Source organism: Mytilus edulis, chromosome 3 (assembly GCF_963676685.1).
Source record: "Mytilus edulis chromosome 3, xbMytEdul2.2, whole genome shotgun sequence".
In the NCBI taxonomy this organism is placed as follows: Eukaryota; Metazoa; Mollusca; class Bivalvia; order Mytilida; family Mytilidae; genus Mytilus; species Mytilus edulis.
In genome coordinates this window covers 50703549-50716819 of record NC_092346.1, presented here as the reverse complement: position 1 = coordinate 50716819, position 13271 = coordinate 50703549, and the positions used below count along the sequence as shown (strand labels likewise).

Here is a 13271-nt window from a genome sequence, read left to right as displayed (position 1 = left end):
ATTTAGTTCCGAAATCAACACTTTACAGTTAATTATCGACTGCAGTGTATTTCATTTTCTGACCAGAGGCGATGTTTTTAAAGTGGAATGTATTACTAGAGGACTATGCTTTAAGTTACATCAGGTGCGTTCGAATTTATTGAGGTAGTACTAATAAATCAATATCAAACAGCTTAATGAATAAGTGTGCAAAAGTGACAATTGATAATTTGAAATGGGGCAACGAACATTTTGAGTCCAATGACTTGCGCTCCAGTTTCGGTCATGTATATATTCATGGGATGTATTTATTCTCGTGTGTAAATAGAGGTGGTGGTTAATGTGTATAAACAATCAATATTAGTGCATTGGATTAACTGACAATATATATATATGATATTCACACTGAAAAGTGGGTCGTCTGATATAGGCGGAACAGTACAGACTAAAGTAAAGTAAGCTAAGGGTATATTAAGCTTCTCAAGGATCAAAATAAGTTTTGGTCAGACTGCTATATAACCAGTGTATTTTTTCTGATTAAACGGTTGGTTCAAATTTTTTGAAATTTTTATATTTTTGTCAAAGGGCCAAAGAAAATACTTTGTCAAAATTTTAAGAAAATTAAACGAGCCAAATTAATTTTAGTTCAGGTGTTGGGTACCACCTTAATTGGATGTTATGGCTTCAGATTAAGACAGAGAAATTGTGAAGTGTTGCATACCATCGTTTATTATTGAATCTGCAACTAGTTCAGCTTTTTTCGATATAACATTCATCTGAAAAGGAACTTTTCTATCTGCTAAGTTTTTGTCAATAGTATGTTCATCTTGAAAGGAACTTTTCTATCAACTTTTCATTTACAGTTTTGTATTATCTTATTATAGTTTGTATCTATGTTTCAGGATGGTTGAAGTCATGGTCAATTGTCATAGTTGTAGTATATTGTTGTATGCAGTCAAGCATGGACATACACGATAGGCAAAAGATGAAGAAAAAGAGAGAGTGATCAGTAATATTAACTACACAAGTCTCACTACACAAAGTCTTCATGGAAAGGAAAATCATGAATTATCCAAAAAAGAATTACAGTTTGAGATTCTTATGACTTTTTCATACTTAATGTAGTTTTTTAGATGATTTTTTTTTAACTCTATGAAATGTAATGGAATGTAATGTGTTTTCAGCACAAAAAAGTCTAACTGAATCTCTTAGTCAATACAATGTATATGGCAAATTTGAATTAGTAGAAAATTGCTGTTATCATATAAACACATATCTATTCTTGAAATATAAATACATATAGGTTCTGCATACATGTTCCTGTAAACACTAGTAAGTAATAAGGCATGAACAGATATATTATATATTGCTATGCTATACTACTGCAGGTGTCAATAAAACAAAAAAGTGGCACTAAACTGGTGTTATTAATCAGTGAAACCATATAACTGGTACTCAGAAATCTGTGTAATTGAGGTGCTATTTAAAGCTTTTTAACAACTTGACTTAATGGGGTCAATTGCTGTTTGTTATCTTTAAACTAAAACTACTTAATAAAACAAGAAGATGTGGGGTATGATTGCCTATAAGTCAATGCTTCACTAGAGAGCAAATAATATTGAAGTTAACAACTTAGGTCACCCTACTACCTTCAACAATGATCAAAACCTATACAGCAAAGCCCCAAAAATGACAAATGTAAAACAATTCAACAAAAAACTAAGTAATTTTAACAAATTGGTCTAGAATGTTGGAGGTATACATTCTGTCATTTTTAGCTCATCTTGGCCGAAGGGCCAAGTGAGCTTTTCTCATCACTTGGTGTAAGTCGTCTTTGTCTGTTAACTTTTACAAAAATCTTCTCCTTGGAAAGAACTGGGCCAGATTTAACCATACTTGGCCACAATCCTTATTAGAGTATCAAGTTTAAAAAATGTGTCTGATAACTCTGCCCACTTACCAAGATGGCCTACATTGCTAAAAATAGAATATTGGGGTAAACACATTTTTTGGATTATAAATCTGAAACCACCGCATGTAGAACAAATCTGATGGGGGTAATATTGTTCATAAGGTGAAGATCTATCTGCTGTGAAATTTTCAGACAAATCAAACAACCTGTTGTTAGGTTGCTGACCCTGAATTGGTAATTTTAAGGAAATTTTGCCTTTTTTGGTTATTATCTTGAATATTCTTATAGATAGAGATAAACTGTGAACAGCAATAATGTTCAGCATAGTAAAATCTACAAATAAGTTTGCATGACCAAAATGGTCAGTTGACACTTTAAGGAGTTGTTGCCCTTTATAGTCAATTTTTAACAATTTGTCATTAATTTTTAGCTCACCTGGCCCGTAAATTTTTGTAATCTTTTATAAAAAATCTTCTCTGAAAATCCTGAGACAAATTTAACCAACTTGTCCACAATCATCATTAGGGTATCTAGTTTTAAAAATGTGTCTGATGACCTAGAACGCGAACCAAGATGGATGCCATGGCTAAAAATAGTACATATGGTAAAATGCAGTTTTTGGCTCGTATCTCTAAAACCAAAGCATTTTTAAAAAGCAAATCTGACTATGATTATGTTGTCTATAAGGTCAAGATCTATCTGCCCTGAAATTTTTAGACCAATAAGGCAACCTGTTTTTGGTTTATTATCTTCAATAATATTATAGAGATAAACTGTAAACAGCAATAATGTACAGCAAAGTAAGACCTACAAATAAGCCAACATGACCAAAATGTTTCAATTGACCCCTGAAGGAGTTATTGCCCTTTATTGTCACTTTTTAACAATTTTGTAAATTTTGTAAATTTTTGTAACTTTTTACAAAATATTTTCCTCTGTAACTACTGAGTCAAGTTCATTATAGATAGAGATAATTGTAAGCAGCAAGAATGTTCAGTAAAGTAAGATCTACAAACACATCACCATCACCCAAACACAAGTTTGTCATGAATCCATCTCACGGTGTCCTTTGTTAATAGAATGTAGGAAAAAAAGTCACAGGAAAAAAAGTCACGGAAAAAAAGTCACGGAAAAAAAGTCACAGGAAAAAAAGTCACAATTTATATTTTGTATGAAAACTGTCATATGATCTGCACTTATATATTGGTAATGACTTTTGTCTGTGTGTGGGGTTTTTTTCTGCTGTTCATGTGCAAGTATGGTTTTGTGTTTTTTGAACCCCATATCCTTTTGTTTTATTATAAAATTTAGAATGTAAATAGGGAATTTGCCAAAGAGACAACAACCCGACCATAGAACAGACAACAGCAGACGTTCACCAACAGGTCTTCAATGTCATTCAAAGGATTTTTTTTGTAATGTTACTGATACATGTTTTGTTGTAATTATTTTTGTTTCATGTGTTTTTACATTAGAAGCAAATTAGACAGCTTAGCATATGTTTCTACAAAAGCAAAAGAAAACCGGTACAAGCTCGTGAACTGATACAATGTTTTGTTGTAATAAGTTTTGTTTCATATCTTTCTTGAATGATGCTAGTTATAGACAGCTAAACGTATTTTCTACAAGTCTTATGCTCTTTTGCTTTGGAAATTACACTTAAAATCGCAAAGCAAAAGAAAACCTGTACAAGCTCGTGTATTGATATATTAAAAAAGAAGATGTGGTACCCAACTGTCCACAAGAGACCAAAATGACCCAGAAATTAACAAATATAGATCACCTGTACAAGATCGTGTACTGATACATGTTGAAGTTCTTTTTGTTTCATATCTTTTTTTTTATGTATGACCTGTTGATATTGTGTTAAAGAAATAAATTAAGCAAAACATGTACCCCTGGTAGCAAAGTTTGGACCCGCCTTTGTTGCTCTTGATGACTTCCATATTTGATTTAATAACACTTGAAATTATTTTTTTCTTATATAGAAAAGTAAATGAAGTCATACATTTTCTTTAATTTGAGTCAAAGTTAGAAAGTCTGTGATATGGTTTGACCACATGTTATTGTGATTTTTGTTTTTCTATAGCTGTGTTTTTACCAATATCATGAGAATCCTTCAATTACATGTTAAACAAACAAAGCATCCCCATTAACAATTATTATGTTATTACAACATTTATTGACAGTGACTGTTGAGATTAATTAGTGGCTTCTTGTAGCACCTTTCCCTTTTTTGTAGACCTTTCACTTCCTCTTTTGGAAGGAAGCCCTACCCATGAAAAACAACTAGGGCTTATCATGAATGAAAAGGAAACAAATGGCTTATCCTGTTTGTTTAAGAGTTTGTTTTGAAAAAGAGAACATAAATTATTACACTTTTACTATTATCATTTTTTTTAGTGTATTTTTTTTTTTTTTTAAATGATGAAAAGAATATATTTTTTTATTTTATTAACCCATAAATAAAACGAAATCTGTTAATATCGATGTGCGCTTTACCTATATAAATTTTAAAAGCTTTTATTTAAAAATAATTGATCTGATACACTTTTACAAGAAGTATTATTTTTATTTAACAAAACTGCAATTTTTTTAATTATTTATTTCATACAGCTGATATACAAAATCACTTTTGTCATGTGCATTCCAACATACTTCTTAAAAAACATTTTATATACTTCTTTCAAATAGTTTTATTAATTGTGACTTTTTTTCCTGTGACTTTTTTTCTTGAGACTTTTTTTCCTGTGACTTTTTTTCCTAGAGGTTTTGTGACTTTTTTTCCTGCGAATTTTTTTCCTGTGACTTTTTTTCCGTTGACCGTTTAATATTCACAAAGACCAAGGTGAGCAACACAGGCTCTTTAGAGCCTCTAGTTGTAATCTTTTACAAAATCTTCTCCTCTGAAACTACTTGGACAAATTGAGCCAAACTTGTCCACAATCATTATTAGGGTTATCTAGTTTAATAAATGTGTCCGATGACCCAGGATGCGACCAAGATGGCCGACATGGCTAAAAATAGAATATAGGGAAAATGCCATTTTTATACGAACGCAAAATGTTCGTCGTCGTCCGAAGACGGATGGTTTCCGGATAATAACTTTAGTATAAATATATAGAAATGAATTAAATTTTAACACAATGTTTATAACCACAAAACGAAGCTTGGGATTGATTTTTAGGGTTATTGTCCCTAAGGTATCGGAATTAGGGGCCCAAAGGGCCCAGAACAAGCATTTATCTAGTTTCAGGACAATAAGTTGTGTATAAGTATTTCAATTGCTCTGAAATTGTACCACAATGTTTAATATTATAATTAGAAGGTTGGGATTTATTTTAAGGGTTATGTGACAAACAGTCATGGAATAAAGGGCCAAAAAGGGGCCAACAACAAAATTATTTTACACTGTCACTTCTGGGTCAAGTTCATTATAGATAGAGTTTATTTTAGTTAAGCAGCAAGAAAGTTCAGTAAAGTAAGATCTTTAAAGACATGAACCCATCTGCGTCCTTTGTTAAATATGTACATAGACCAAGGTGAGCGACACAGGTTCTTTAGAGCCTCTAGTTGATACGTGTCATATGTGTGTCACCCAAATCAAAAAGAAATATAACTAAGTTTAAACTGGGATTTGTTTTTATATTCACATAACTGGTGTAAACATTTAGGTAATGTAAATATCTGGTCTGATGTCACATATTAGCTATTGTGTCATCAATAATATAAACATTTAAGAAAATTTAAAGAAATATGTTGTTGCTATGTGTATCAGTGACACGGAATGTCCTTGTTATCATCCTACTAAAATATTACTAGTAGTTCAACTTTTGAATCATTCAGAACCCTTTGTTTTATAGCTTCTCTATTAGTAGAACCACCCTTGCTATCGATGTAACAAGATATGAAATATAAAGACCGGAATGTTGTGTCGATCTTTTAAGGTGTATATACATACGTAGAAGTCCATTGCAAGTGTGCATCCAGTAATGGACTTCTGATACTAGTAACCAATATTGAAGTGCTGTGAGTTGTAAATGAATATTTAAGAAAAGTTGAAGTCCACATATTTGCCATAAAGGACTCATCTGCTTTAAGGTGTTCACATGAGTTTTATAGCTAATTATATATATATAGTTGCATAGATATACGAAAGCTAAACAGATAAAACTAGCAAAAGGATATTTAATTATTTTCAATTGCAACCGTAGAAAATCGTGATTTGATATACACGGATTGGTATGAACTTATTTCGTATATGGAGGGAAGATTTGACGTGTTGTATGACATTTATTTCCATCTTATAGTTCACTTTTTCCTCTTTTTCTTTTGTAGCTGAAAAATGTCTTCTCTGTGTTTTGAAGTTACACCATGATATAATTATACATAATTATTGTCGAACGAATAAAATATCATGTGTATCCCATTTATTAAACTCCCATTCATTCAGTTTATTCGTGTCATTAGGTTTGAGATGGTGTGATTTCATAAAGTCGAGAACTTTTTCACCGAACTTGCTTTCTATAGGAGACTCCAGAAACTCCATTAAAATTGCTTCAACTCGAACTTGCTGAAAAAAGTTGAAAGCTCCAGTGAGGGCCTTAACTTCTGATAGTTCAATGTCCATTTTTATCACAGCTTGTTTAAAGTCGTAGATTTCTAATAAATCGTCCAGGGAAACGGTGTCGACAGTTGGTTTACCCAGTTGAGTTTTGACCAACCATGTCATTCCAATGTTCTGTTTTCCCGTCCTCAATGATACTTTCTGGTGTACGTTGGAAACAGCATTGTGAACAATTGTTAATTTATCTGTTAGCCCTCCGGCTTTCATGGACGAGCATATTCTTGCTGCATTGCCTATCTGACAATCAAATGCTATAACCCTGAATCCTAATGTGGCAAGTGTGATGGCAAACACGCCTACATTGGCTCCGATATCGAGAAACACAGCATTAGGAAAACGTTTCATGTAGTCAACAATTATAGCAACATTGGTAGTCTCTTGTCCTCCTCTGTTAATTACTGATTTTGAAACATATTGGTCAACCTCTTTAGTGTAAACATATATTGGTGTATTCGGTGGATATTTTAAATGAGCCAAAACGAAATCTTCACCATGTTGACATATATCATCAGCAATTCTCCAATGGGTTATATTTCGCGTTATGACTTTTCCAATAGTACTAGCATCTGTTAATTTGGATTTTTCCGTCAGACATTTTCTTTTATTTGTCAATTCCAGATATTTCCGGATTTTCATTATGTTATAAAAACCTAAGCTTATCATGTATGATACAATTAAAAATGTCAGCAAAGCCAAAAAACTTTTCTTCCTGAACATTTTACCTGTAAAAAAAGGTAGCATGTTATTCTGAGGTTTACATGTATAAATACTAGTATACTAAATCAAATATTATCTATGTAGTTCTCTGATCTGAGTGTGCTTGTGTTTGTTTGTATTGTGTTTTTGTCACGTAGTGTTGTCATTTTAGTGGCATTTTTAACATTGCTATATGAGCGGGAGGTTTATCTAGCTATAAAACCAGGTTCAATCCACCATTTTTTTTCGGGCCTGCGACTTCTATCACAGAAAGCTAGACATATGAATATAAGAACGCTAGACATATGAATATAAGAAAGCTAGACATAGGAATATAGTGACCCTTAATATTTAAGCAGGTAGATGACCTTGATGCTTCATAAATAGATGCCTTATTTTATGAAATTTTCGTCTGTCCTAAGACCTTTGTCCTTGGCCTCATTTTCATTGCTCGATGACCATTAAGGAAAGCTTTTTTGTTATGTAAATTTGTCTCTTTTGCTGAAAGGGTTTGGGTTACGGCTTACTATAAAAAAAAAATAGGATAACTATACTAGTATGTGCATACTTTGCAAGATCTTCAATTTTAATCTGAACTCGGCCTGATTTCATGAATCAGTGAACTAGGTTAAGTTTTCATATCAGATACTATAAGCAAGTGGGTCTAATATATTTGGTGTATAACAATATTGTAAGGTGTAAGTGTCAAACTGGTAGGTGTCATCTGACCTTGACCTCATTTTCATGGTTCAGTGGTTAAAGTTCAGTTTTTATATGTTTGGTCTGTTTTTCTAATACCGGTACTATGTGCAATAGGTCAACTTTATTGCTCAGTGTTAAGTTTTTGTGTTTTGGTCTGTTTTTAAACTATAAGCAATATGACCTTGACCTCATTTTCGTAAATCAATGGTCAAAATATTAAGTCGAAAAAACTTCTTAAAAACTATTAGCAAATAGGTTAACTATATTTAAAGCAGATTGTTAGGTGTACATATCTGGCTTGCATGGTTCATTATAGGATTAAACACATTTTTTCTAGAGGTTATTGATGTGTAAACCGGGGCGATTCGGACTTTTATGTTGAGTTTGTGAGTAAGAGCCCCGGTTTACACATCAATAACCTCTAGACAAAATGTGTTTAATCCTTATATTAATTCTTCAGCCAAACATTTTTTTTTGTTGATGGCTACTATATATATTTACCACCAAAAGCACAATGGCAAATCGTAACTAAGGAGTACGCCGCCATCTTGACTTTCTAAAAACCATAAATGTCCGATAAAAACAACGGAATCTTAAACCTATGTAGCAGGAACAATTCTGCCTAAGATTCGGGGATGCGGACCACAGCTAATTCTAGTTTGTAAACTGATGTGTGAGGAAAACGACTGATGCCAAAAGTGATGCGCTATAATATATCTAAGTAAATGAAAACCAAAAATTGAAAACAATATATAATTTAATCAACAAAGTACTACTTTTATTAAGTAAAGCCAAAAGTGTATAGACTGAATGGAGCATTCAATCACTTCATATTAACCCGTACTAAGGAGGCATGTAGCAAATGCACTAATACTTGGTTGGAAAGCCTGGCTTTCCTTGGTTAAACAAAATGTCAGTCCTCAGAGGATTAATCATAATAATCTAAAACTAGTTATATAAAATATATAAATTTGTCACAGAAGGTAACCAAAAAATTTGCATCGATGCAAATATTAAACTTTACAATATAAATAAATATCTTTAACCAATGAATTAAAATAGCAAAAGCTATGTAATTTAACAAATATATATCCTTAATAAGTTTCATGTAAATTTATAAACAATGAAATACATCAAATATGAAATTTAGAGTTTTACCAAACGGACCTAAAAATTAACTAATAACTCTGTCTGCTACACCTACCTCAAAAACTTCATTTTAATTAAACATTTTATCCGAATTTGAAGCGTACACGTAACGAAATAATCTTTCCTTGAAAATTTCCATTCGTATAACGTCGTGTTTTGCCATGACGTAAATTCGCGGAATTTTATTAAATTTAATTTTTGTACATTTTCGAAGCTTTAGTGCAATAAATTTATTTCTTTTTTTGTTATATATGCACTAGAATAGTCACAACTGTTATGCAATTCTTTTTTAATCTCAATTGGCTGAAAATCCCCGGATCACTGTAAGCTTGTGTATCGCGCATGAATAGATTACAAAAGTAGTTTCGGAAACATGGTTTATCGAAGTGTAAACTTAGAGAAAAATTCTAATTGACCAATCCAATTCAAGTATTTATAGATATGCAAATCATATAAGAATTATTGGCCAATGTTTCCTGGTTAAATTTATTTCTTAGAAACAGTTTAGCAAAATGATTGTAAGGTGTACATGTATTTCCGGTTTGGTTAAGACTTTTACTTCGTTTTCTTGGATCATTTATACCGTAGTTTAAGTGATACTTGTAGTAAAGCTTTATATTTAGGATTATCAACATAAAATAACTGGTAAGTAAACCAGGCGAAACATTTCAGCGTGTACACGTTTGTTCTTAGAATTTCCAGTACCAAGTCAGGACTATGGCAGTTGTTAGTTACCGTTTAGGCCGTTATCATTCTATGTATGTTGGCGTTTGCTTTTGTCGTAGTTCAGTCTTTCTGTTAATCCGTTGTTTTCTTATTAGTTGATGTGTTTCCTTCGGTTTTAGTTTGTTATCCGAATTTCTTTTAGCTTATGAATTATGACTTTTGAAGAGTGGTATACTACTGTTGCCTTTTTTTGTTTACAGCAATTGGTTTATCGGTATAATATATATATATATATATATGTGACTAAACTGTCACGTTATAAGACAGCAACCCAATGACATAGAATATCAAAAGAAATATTGAAGTCAATATATACTTACTACGTATTTATATACTGGCTTAGTTCCAAGTTTGACATTAAGGACACATAAATCATGGTATAAAAAGATATACCAGGGTTTTTGGTGATATAAAAAGCATTATGATGGGGAAATCTACAAACAAAAACTAGAAAGATAGGTCAAAGACAATTAGCGAAGCAAGAATACCGACATACTATTGGAAAGGGAGATTGATGGGTAATTTAGAAATCGCATTGCAAAAATTATAAACTTCTTTAATTTTTTATGATCAAAATCAAAACACAAATTGTCGTATTTAAAGGGGATATTTGTCATTAATTTGGCATCGAAAAAGACCAATAAAACCGGGTATAATTAATTTTAACAAAAATAAGTAGGACAAAATATGAAACAGAAGTCTCCATACCTGTTAAAATTTTCCCCTCACTCTCGTATGTGTATCTAAAAAAAAATCTCTTTAGCAAACGTTAAAAAAAATGTTAATTTTCAATTAGGACAATCTGTTCTGCGTGTTAATATTTTAATGATAATTCCAATAATTTGTATATTACTAAATACATTTTGATAATTTAAATAACGATTACTAGCCATTTTTGTTTCACCAAGGATAAACAGCTTGTATTGATGTACATGTTATTATCAATACATGTATAATTCTTATATCATTTGAATATCTTTAAATACTTGACTTGGATTGGTCAATTAGAATTTTTCTCTTGGTTTATACTTAGATAAACCATGTTTCCAAAACTACTTTTGTAATCTATTCATGCGCGATACATATTCTTGCAAGGATACTAGGATTTTCAGCAAATTGAGACTATAAAACTATTGCGTAACAGTTGTTTCTATTCAAAAGCATATATAACAAAAAGAAAAGAAAAGAAATGCACTAAAGCTTCAAAAATGTATAAAAATAAAATTTAAATAAAGTTCCCAGCCAACCAGTCCTTGTTCATACTCTTAAGCCTGAAAGCAGATACTTATTTTTGGCTTGACACGACCTGTGATTGGAACTTATGACCTCCATAACTTCAGATAAGTACACATCTAAGATACTACCAAAACAGTTCTTGATTGATTAGAACAGTTAAAGCAAACTGAACATTTTAAATTGAAATTTAAATGTAACATTCCTCATTATGACAGCACCATCTTTGCCGGTAAAGAATGAATCCCAAATTAGGAAAAAATCCTATTACTATATCGTAATAGATGCACAACTTTTAACATATTTTTTATGTGCAATCTTTCTGTGGAGTTTGGGGGATCCATGTTAAAATTTTGAATTTTCCTCGGAGTTCAGTATTTTTGTTATTTTACTTTTTCCCCCTTTCATAGAAGCAAAGTAAACAGTGACAAAATTTTCCTTCTAATCATTTTTAAAAGGAACAAGAGTCCACATGCTGAAATGTCTCGCCTTCTTTACTAATCATTGATATCATGTTGAAAGTCCTAAATATAAAGCTTCATTACAACTGTCACATAAACTTAACATTTACCAAGAAAACTAATCATTGACCAAACAACATGAAAAATAGGTCAAGGTCAGATGAGCCATGCCAGGCAGGCATGTACAGCTAACAATCCTTCCATACAAAAAATACAGTTGATCTATTGCTTATAATTTAAGAAAAACAGACCAAATCACAAAAAACTTAACACTGAGCAATAAACTGTGAAAATGAGGTCAAGGTAAAATAAAACCTGCGCGACTGATATATAGATAATAAAATATTTCCATACACCAAATATAGTTGACCTATTGCATATAGTATTGGAAAAAAAGACCAAAACTCAAAATCTTAACTTTGACCACTGAACCATGAAAATGAGGTCAAGGTCAGATGACACCTGCCAGTTGGACGTGTACACCGTAAGTACACCTTGCAATACTTCCATACACCGAATATACTAGACCTATTGCTTATAGTATCTGAGATATGGACTTGACCACCAAACTTAACCCTGTTCACTGATCCATGAAATAAGGTTGAGGTCAAATGAAAATTGTCAAACAGGGATGAGGACCTTGCAAGGTACGCACATACCAAATATAGTTATCCTATTACTTATAATAAGAGAGAATTTAACATTACAAAAAATCTTAACCATGAAAATGAGGTCAAGGACATTGGACATGTGAATGACGGAAACTTTGTAGCATGAGGCATTCATTTACAAAGTATGAAACATCCAGGTCTTTCACCTTCTAAAATATAAAGCTTTTAAGAAGTTAGCTAACGCTGCCGCCGCCGCCGGATCACTATCCCTATTTCGAGCTTTCTGCAATAAATTTGCAGGCTCGACAAAAACGGAAGGTGGCTGCAAGCAGTTGTTAACATTTGGAATAATGAATGGAGTGGATCTGTTTCTAGACCTGCTTTCACCATAAGTTACATAAGGTAAAGAAATGTGTAGAAAAAAACTTCCTTTACTAGCTACTAAAAGCATATTAATTACTATTGTAATTACATTCAAAAGGGGTGTTTTGAGTAGTATTTAGAATTGCCAAAGATGTCTCTGGGGTTGCAGATTACTGTCAATAACTGCATGCAAGTACTCCTTAGCTAATTTATGTTTATCATTGTCATTTTGCTTAGTTTCTTCTGAAACTTATTCTAATATCAGACTTGAACTTCTATTTCACAGTTTTACTGTGTGTGGTTTTTTTTTATTTCACATTGGCTAGAGGAACAGTTATTAGTTATTAAAAGTACCAGGATTATAATTTAGTACGCCAGACGCGCGTTTCGTCTACATAAGACTCATCAGTGACGCTCATATCAAAATATTTATAAAGCCAAACAATTACAAAGTTGAAGAGCATTGAGAATCCAAAATTCCAAAAAGTTGTGCCTGGAATAAGAAAATCCTTAGTTTTTCGAAAAATTTGAACTTTTGTTAACATGAAATTTATAACAAATAAATGACCACTATTGATATTCATGTCAACACCGAAGTGTTGACTACTGGGCTGGTGATACCCTCGGGGACGAAACGTCCACCAGCAGTACAGCCCAGGGTTGAGATCTGTCAAAACATGTTTAACACTGCCTCAGTTTTGTCAGGAACCTCTAGCCTTTGTTAGTAATGTGTGATTTTTAAGTTTTGTTCATACGTATGTTTTGGAGTAATTAAGATTGTTGACCTTTTCTTTAAATTGATATACATTAAT

At 32.1% G+C, this 13271-nt stretch overlaps 1 protein-coding gene across 2 annotated transcripts in view; it reads left to right on the top strand.

Annotated features, from left to right (window-relative positions):
• Positions 1-1397, top strand: part of LOC139516729 (protein-cysteine N-palmitoyltransferase HHAT-like) — a 29444-nt gene extending 28047 nt beyond the window's left edge. For both annotated transcript variants that reach the window (XM_071306995.1, XM_071306996.1), the window contains exon 11: positions 882-1397. In XM_071306995.1, coding sequence (XP_071163096.1) covers positions 882-985 — 104 coding nt within the window. In that variant the 3' untranslated portion in view covers positions 986-1397. The remainder of the gene's footprint in view (positions 1-881) is intronic.
• Positions 1398-13271: the final 11874 nt, after the last annotated feature.